Source organism: Prionailurus viverrinus, chromosome A1 (genome assembly GCF_022837055.1).
Source record: "Prionailurus viverrinus isolate Anna chromosome A1, UM_Priviv_1.0, whole genome shotgun sequence".
Classification (NCBI taxonomy): Eukaryota; Metazoa; Chordata; class Mammalia; order Carnivora; family Felidae; genus Prionailurus; species Prionailurus viverrinus.
Genome location: NC_062561.1, coordinates 143,721,004 through 143,729,618, shown reverse-complemented (window position 1 = coordinate 143,729,618; position 8,615 = coordinate 143,721,004). Strand labels below are relative to the sequence as shown.

Genomic DNA, 8,615 nt, shown 5'->3' with positions numbered 1-8,615 from the left:
CCTCTTTCCTCCCTTAAGCAGGTTGCTTCAATCAGGGTTTAGATGCCCCAATGACTAAATCAGCGCTATGCAACCCTCACGGGCACTGTTAAGATACTAGAGAAAAAAGGAGAAGAAACAGGAAACAAGTCAGAAAAACTATAGCTGCCATAGCCTAATAAAACTACCATTTACAAAAATTGTCTTCCAGAGAGGAAAACCCACCTTTGTCTGCGGAAACAAGATGGAAAGACAGAGCAGAAACTGTGATAATTGGAGGTGGCTGCATTGGTGTGAGTCTGGCTTATCACCTGGCCAAAGCAGGGATGAAGGATGTGGTCCTCCTGGAAAAATCAGAGCTCACTGCTGGATCTACCTGGCATGCAGTAAGAAAAGCCCCTCCACACCTTTTGGGATGAGCACTGGGTGTTGTATGGAAACCAATTTGACAATAAATTTCAAAAAAAAAAAAAAGGAGAAGAAAGAAAGAAAAGCCCCTCCAAACCGTCACCTGCCCTGAAGTGTGTGAACCAGTGCAATCAACTTTCTTCCCATCACAACTCCCCGCTTTGAGATCTTTAGAGTGAGCATCCCTTCAATAGTGTTGGAAAGTGCAATTGCAGTCTAGTGATCAAAATATATAATATTTTTATCTTGAGCATATAGCTTCTGGATTCACTCCTGGCTCTGCCATTTTCTACCCATATGACTTTTGGTCAGTTTCCATTTCCTGATGTGCAGAAAGGAAATATTAACAGTACCTCGCTGACAGGGTTGTGATGAAGATTGAGTTAATATGTGTAAAGGTATTAAACACATGGTAAACGTTTAGCAAATGTTAGCTTTTGTCTGGAAGGATGTAGCTGGATGATTGCACATATAGCCAGAGACCTGCACTAAATTCCCCTCACCTGGGTTTTGTGGTCTTTTTAGTTTCATTTATGATTTTAATGCAGCACTGTGAGACAACAGCTTGGTGTCATGAGGCTGAGAACTGTGAGGGCTGAGAACATGTGATGTTGCTTTTGTGTTGTAGTAAATTAACACGCAGCCTCTTCCGTTGGACAGACTTAATAATACAAATAATTGTTCCAGCACTACACAATAATTGGGCTTAAATGGAAAGTTACTCAGGTGAATGAAGTGACTGACACTGCTCTCATAGCATTATGCCGTATCAATGATTTCTGAAGTCAGTTAAGGAAGAGAGAGGAAGTTTTTGTGACTGTCGGTACACATTTCTTTTGGAGAAGGAATTGGGCAGTGTTAGCCACTGCTCACCGTCCCTTTCTGTTGTGAGTTTTCCTCTGCTAAGTCAGGAGGAAACCCTGCTTTCCAGGGACTTTAGAATCTAGAGCCTGCTCTAGGTTTGGGGGGTGTTAAGCACTGAAAGGGCTGCCTGTGTCCTGTGGAGATCGGGGGACACCGCAGCCCAGACTTAAGCCCCCCTGGCCACTGGGTCCTGGTGGTCTCAGAATCAGACTACACTTATGGTTGGATGGAAGCTCCTAGAAAATCACACCAAGCCCAGTTCCTCTTCTCTGTCTCTTTTCCCTCCAGTCCCCTCATTTCTGGGTCTGAGAGGGAGGTCCAGGCACCTGGTCCTCCCTGAATGTAATTTCAGAGCCTTTACAGACATACTGTCTCTTGTTTCACCCTGTCCCTCACCTCACTTCCTCCTACCTGGAGAGAGGGGTCTGGGAAGCCACCAAAACTCCGGGCCCTTCTCCCCTCCCCGAACTAGACTTTCTATTCAGGCTTCACATTATCATGCAAAAGGAAGCCTGAATTTCTCCTGTAGTTCTCCTGGCACTTCTCTTTCGTGGACAGTCACTCAGCCTTTCAACAAATATTCACTGAGAGCCTGTATTGTGTCAGGCCAGCCCTGGTCTGAGAGGTGGGGACACAGCAGTGAATAAAGCTAAGTCCCTGCCCTCATGGAGCCACATTCTGGTGTGCTAAACAGAAAACAATGCCTGAGAGTAATCGGTGCCTCGAAGAAGAGTAAACTGGGGTAGAGGGGTGAAGAATGATGGGGTGCAGGAGTCTACCTTGAGGAGAGGTAGCCAAGGAGGCTGCCTTGAGGAGGTGACATCTCAGCAGAGACCAGCAAGAGGGGAATGAGGTGCTGGTGAGGCTGTCCAGCAAAGAGCATGTAGGCAGAGGGAAATTTAGGCAAGTGGAGATATCCTGAGAGGGAAGCTTATACCCTTTTAATACTTCTGGGTTGTTAAACAGGGCATACACCTTAATATTTTAATTACTTATTTGCTCATTTAGATTTCATTGATTTGATGTGACCTACATTTTAGAATAGATTACAGGATTCCCTGCATTATTACTTCTTAGACATTTCATGAACGAAAAAAAAAAAAAGCAGCATACTGTTAACCTAAGTTTTTTGGAGAAAAGTGGGCAAAGTTTTTAAGATGATAGCTTCTGGTTAAATGTTAACTGTGCCAAATATGTCTTCTTCAACCAGAGAGATATCAGAGTGAGTGGAAAAGGCATTCTCCTACTTTGTGCACAAGGTTTACGCTATGGTTTACAAAATGAGATTCATGCAGTGCGAGCTCAAGATGGACTTGGGCATCAGAAGCCAGGTTATTTGGCCCACTGGGAATAAAGGAAAAGGAAAGAGGGTTGCCCTGGGAAGTCGGTCCCAGGACCTTTTGCAAGTCAGGGAGGCCTACCTCTGAGGAACAACATGAAGAAATTCTACATGTTGGGAATTTTTAACATAGAAATATTTGGAGCAGATATGAGAATGTAGAAGTTTGGGGAGCCAGCTAAAGGAGCAGACTACAAAAATCAAGGTAGCCTCACTGAAGTATAACATGTACTTAAGGTTTATATCTGCAAAGTGCAGGAATCAAGTGCTTAGTGAGGAAGGCACAGCTTGCAAAGTGAATATTAAAAATGGAGTCACACTGGGGCGCCTGGGTGGCTCAGTGGGTTAAGCGTCTGACTCTTGATTTAGTCTCAGGTCATGATCTCACAGTTCGTGGGATCGAGCCCCAAGTTGGGCTCTGTGCTGACAGTGCAGAGCATGCTTGGTATTCTTTCTCCCTCTCTGTCCCTCCCTCTCTTGTGCTCATGCTCTCTCTCTTTCCCTCTCTCTCTCAAGATAAATAAACACTTTAAAATAAAATAGGGACACCTGGGTGGCTCAGTTGGTTAAGCGTCCCACTTCAGTTCAAGTCAGGATCTCACAGCTCATGAGTTCAAACCCTGCATAGGGCTCTGTGCTGACAGCTCAGAGCCTGGAGCCTGCTTTGGAATCTGTGTCTCCCTCTCTCTCTGCCCCTCCCTCGCTCATGCTCTGTCTCCCTCTCTCTCTGCCCCTCCCCCGCTCATGCGCGCGCGCGCGCGCTCTCTCTCTCTCTCTCTTAAAAATAAACATTAAAAATAAAATAAAATAAAAATGGGGTCACAAATCTAAAAACCCTGAGGTTTTGCCATATTTTAACAATACTGCTTTGTCAGCAGGTAACACTACTACCAATGTAGAGCATTTCATGTAGGATGGACAGAAAGGGGAGAAGATGGAGCGAGAGGCAGCTTTGGAGCATGGGGTCCCTAGGAGAGGCAGCCCTTGGGGATGGTGCCAACATGAATGTTTTGGAGAAATGAAGACTGAAGATCTAAAGATGCAGGATGATCATTTTGGGGTGTGGGAAGACAATATTAGAACTTTCTGTTTATTTTTATCTACAAATGTAAGAAAGGGATGAAGCTTTACTAGTCTTTATAAATAGCCTTTACCTTTGATGCAGGTGACATACTGGGTATGATTTCAAGGCTGACTAAAAGAAAGGTTGGCACACCATGACAGAGGCAGCCTCGTACTTTCTTTTGTCTTTCGTCTACCTTGACATACTGCAGATCACGTATCACGTATCGTTGCGATGCGTTTATAGAGACAGGGCTTTAAATAATAGAATTCGTGATGAAAGGAAGAGGGAATGAACTGGAAGGTGGTGTGCTCCATGGAGGTTTGTTGTTTATCTCATGCAGTAATTAAAAGGGTTAGCGAGACAAACCTTTTCTTCTACAAAAAGGCCAGTGTTTTAAATTTGGTGACCTTTATAGTGATTCAGATGACTACCAGTCATTAGGAGATACATATAAAAAATACCACATAGCAGATACATACAAGAAAATAAATGCAATCTATGCTTTCAAAGTAAAGCTGATGGTATAGGTGAGAAATGACTGCTTTTTGCAAAATAGTCCTGTTGGAAAGGGTACATTTTGAAAAGGAATATTTGGAAATGTTGGTATCATCAATAGATTTTCTGATCAAAATGATATGCATCATGTAGAAAAACTCTCATATATACAAGAGATAAATTTTTTAAGGTATCTAAAATTTTCCCAAATGGTGAGTTTAAGTGGGGTTTGTACCCATTTATTTAAAATATAAAAACGTGGGGCCCCTGGGTGGCTCAGTCTGTTGAGCGGTTCCTGGTTTCTGCTCAGTATGATCCCAGGGCTGTGGGATTGAGGGCACGTGCTGAGCGTGGAACCTGCGTGAGATTCTCTCTCTCTTCCTCTGCCTCTCTCCCCGGCTTGTGTGCTCTCTCTCTTTCTCAACAAAACAAAACAAAACAAAACAAACAGAAAAACCCAATACCTTCCAATTTGCTTATAACAACTGATAGACAAGAGAACATGAAATGTTAATAGTCAGGTTTCAAAAGAAACCTTTGTGTGAGTGGTGATTGGGGTGGAGGAAGTGATGTCAGGATGCACAGAGTACAGCCCAGAGAGTCTCCTTTTCCCAGGAGACTCTACAAAGTAGACCTTTGTATCATTGACAGGTAGCATCTTCAGCCATCAGAGCCATTCAAACCAGTCTCAAAATAAAACAAACCTAGGATTAGGCATTCAAGTTGCTGTTTTACCAAGGTTCATCCTGTATATATTTTAGTAACAAAGCACGTTAGTCACCTAGATTTACTAAAATATTAATAAGTAAGTTGACTCTTCAAAAGCTTTTCCATATAATAAATTTTAAAAACTCAAAACCTTTCTTAAATAAGCGAATTTTTAAAATTTGAAAGCTTTTCTACACAATAAATAAAAATTATTTACAATGTTTAATTCATTTCAAGTTGTCTTTGTATGTTTTATGATCTCTGTTAATATAGTAATACATATTTATATATCACGTGAGAACAAAGATATACATGTATTTTAGTGGGTATGCTTAAACTTAAAAAAAATTTTTTTTAATGGTTATTTATTTTTGAGAGGGAGAGAGTGCGAGCAGGGGAGGGACAGAGAGAGAGGGAGACACAGAATTCGAAGCAGGCTCCAGGCTCTGAGCTGTCAGCACAGAGCCCAACATGGGGCTGGAACTCATGAACTGGGAGATCGTGACCTGAGCCAAAGCTGGATGCTTAACCGACTGAGCCACCCAGACGCCCCTGCTTAAACATTTTTTTATTTTACGTGGGTGCTTGGAGATGGCTTGAGGTCAGTCACTGGGCTTTTTGAGGTTGTAGAGGTTCACGAAAGAGCAGAAAGGATTATTAAATACATAGAGCATCATTGGCTTTAGTGACAGTTGATGGTTTTCTAATGCCATGTTGCTTTTCATATTCATTCACTGTTAGCCTACTATAAGGAAGAGATTTTTCTTCTCCCTATTTATTTGCGTATGTATTTATTTAATCAATAAGGATTCATAATTCTTATTTTATTCAAAGAGTTATAGTTCCTAATGATTATTCATGTCTCTGTTTCATCTTTCCTCTTTTATTTTCTCTTCCAACAATAATCATTTTCTTTCCTCAAATAAAAGGTAGGCCCCTTCCTGTCCTCCTTATAGACTTGTGGCTATTCTAGCACCTTCTCTTCTCTCAGTTCTTAGGTCTTTCTCTAAATGCTCTGGCACTTAATCATGTGCTCTTGATTTCATTGTTTGGTACATGAAAGTTTCAAGACTTCAGTCAGGCCATAACATCTTGAAGGATAAGAACAATGTTTTCTTCTTCAAAATTCCCATTTAATATATCCTTGCTGAAGCCCAGAACACAAACACATTGTACCCTTCGTACATTCCATGTCATAGGATTGGCGCATAAATTAATAAATACCATGTATGATACTACATTCAGATATCTTACATTAGGACACCTGGGTGGCTCAATTAGTTGAGCATCCAGCTCTTGGTTTCAGCTCATGTCATGATCCCAGGGTTGTGGGATCAAGCCCCATGTCAGACCCTGTTTTGGGCTTGAAATTCTCTCCCCCTCCAACTAGAATGCTTGTTCTCTGTCTCTAAGAAAAAAAAAATCTTACAATAAAAAGCACAGATATATTTGACCCCAGATTTTATTACTAATTAATTAATTAATTTTGGAGTTTTATTAAAAAAGTTTTTTTATTCTCAAGTTAGTTAATGTATGGTGTAGTCTTGGTTCAGGAGAAGAACCCAGCGATTCACCACTTACATATATCACCCAGTGCTCATCCCAACAAGTACCCTCCTTAATGCCCATCACCCATTTACCCCACCTCACACCCTCACACCCCCATCAACACTCAGTTTGTTCTCTGTATTTAAGAGTCTCTTATGGTTTGCCTCCCTCTCTGTTTTTATCTTATTTTTCCTTCCCTTCCCCTGATCATCTGTTAAGTTTCCCAAATTCTACATATGAGGGAAATCATGATATCTGTCTTTCTCTGACTGATTTGTTTCACTTAGCATAATACCCTCCAGTTCCATCCACATTGTTGCAAATGGCAAGATTTCATTCTTTTTCATTGCTGAGTAGTATTGCATTGTGTATATATATACCACATCATCTTAATCCATTCATCAATTGATGGACATTTGGGCTCTTTCCATAATTTGGCTTTTGTTGGTAGCACTACTATAAACATTGGGGTGCATGTGCCCCTTCAGATCAGCATTTTTGTATCCTTTGGATAAGTTCCTAGTAATGCAATTGCTGTGACCCCAGATTTTAAACACAGATTAAAAGAGAAAAGCTAGCTGATAAAAAATACAGGGTACAAAAACATTAGTAAAGGGACTCCTAGCTGGCTCAGTCAGTGGAGCATGCGATCCTTGATCTCAGGGTTATGAGTTCGAGCCCCAAATTGGGTGTAGAGATTACTTTAAAAAATAAAATCTTTAAAAAAATAAGTACAATTTTTATACCTGAGAAACAAATTAAGCCCAGCACTTACTTCTGACTGTCTTAGCAGCAAGGAAGTGAAGGGAGTAGGAATTGTTTGGTAGAAATAAGTATACCATTTTAGTAAGAGTGACTAACTTTTCCTTAACTAGGAATTCTAGAAGAATTTGTTCCCTAAATAAAGTTCATTGGGCTAAATGTCTTGAATAACAATTTTGCAAAAATTAACCCACGTGACTCTTTCCAATGCAAGATCATTAATTTATAATTCTATGAAGATAGCCTTCTGGGGTGAGGAAGAAGAGGACTGATGTAGTGTAGATATACAATTTTTTGGTGGTCTGGTTTACCCCATGTTAAGCTCAGAGGATCTTGAGTATATGGTGAATGGAACCCTACACCACTGCTTATGAATATCATTGTTTTCAACTGACAGGAGATACACGGAAGACGTATCTAGTAGACACCCGAAGGTAAGGGATTCTCCATTAATGATCTGGAAAGTCTCGTATTCAAATGAGATAGCTGAGCATGTAATGGAGAGTGGAATATTTGAGAGTGAAAGAGCCTGACTTGCACTTCCATTAGAATGGCACTTGGCTGTGAGAGCACCTTGAAGCTCAGCCAGGATCTTTCTCAAGAAAACAAAAACAAACAAACAAACAAACAAAAAGCTGTGCATATGTTCAGATGTATGAACAAGTATTTAATAGAAGCCCCAGGGTTCTGGCCCATAAAGGACGATTAATGAACTATCAATGGGGTGATTTTGAGTTCAGGAGAACCAAATAACCTACCACTATCATAGAAAAAACTTATAAATCCTTCCTAAACAGATTTTATTTTGAACAGACTGTGTTCTGATGAGCTTTCCAGGATAAATTAGCTGCAAAATGGGGCTCCAGATACTTAATTGAGAGAACCTGCTTCATATAATTGCTTAGAATTCTTTTTTTGGATACTACATTGCATTTGCCAGAATTAATAAAAGGGTTTTGGCATGCTGCTATTTAGATATTTTTTGTGACTGTAATTCATAAGGATTTTTTCAGCAAATATTTGTGGGGTATAATCAATGTTTATCACACAGGTTAAGCTTCAACAAAAGTCTGTTCACCAATTATCCAGGCTCTAATTCTCAGGAATTTTCCAATTCTTTTGAATTTTCTTTTCCAATTTTCTTGAATTTGGGAAATTTCGGGAAAGGGAACAGGAGGGCTGTTCCATTTACGGGAATGGCGGGGATTGGGTCAAGGAAAACTTTGCCAGTCCATGTTCCTTCTCCTCATGGGAACACATGTGATTTGCTGGTTTGGGTCCATGTTATATACCCCCCTCCCCATATTCTTCTTAACAGCATATATTACTAAGCCTCTCCTCCAAATCATCCCATATCTGAATCTGCAAACACTCTTTCCTTAGTAAGTTTTAGGGACTTAAAATATATGTTCATTGGCTGACACCCACATTACTTATATGGTTCAA

At 40.6% G+C, this 8,615-nt stretch overlaps 1 protein-coding gene across 2 annotated transcripts in view; it reads left to right on the top strand.

The window, feature by feature from the left end:
• Positions 1-8,615, top strand: part of DMGDH (dimethylglycine dehydrogenase) — a 68,822-nt gene that overhangs the window by 920 nt on the left and 59,287 nt on the right. For both annotated transcript variants that reach the window (XM_047869771.1, XM_047869761.1), the window contains exon 2: positions 191-365. In XM_047869771.1, coding sequence (XP_047725727.1) covers positions 191-365 — 175 coding nt within the window. The remainder of the gene's footprint in view (positions 1-190; positions 366-8,615) is intronic.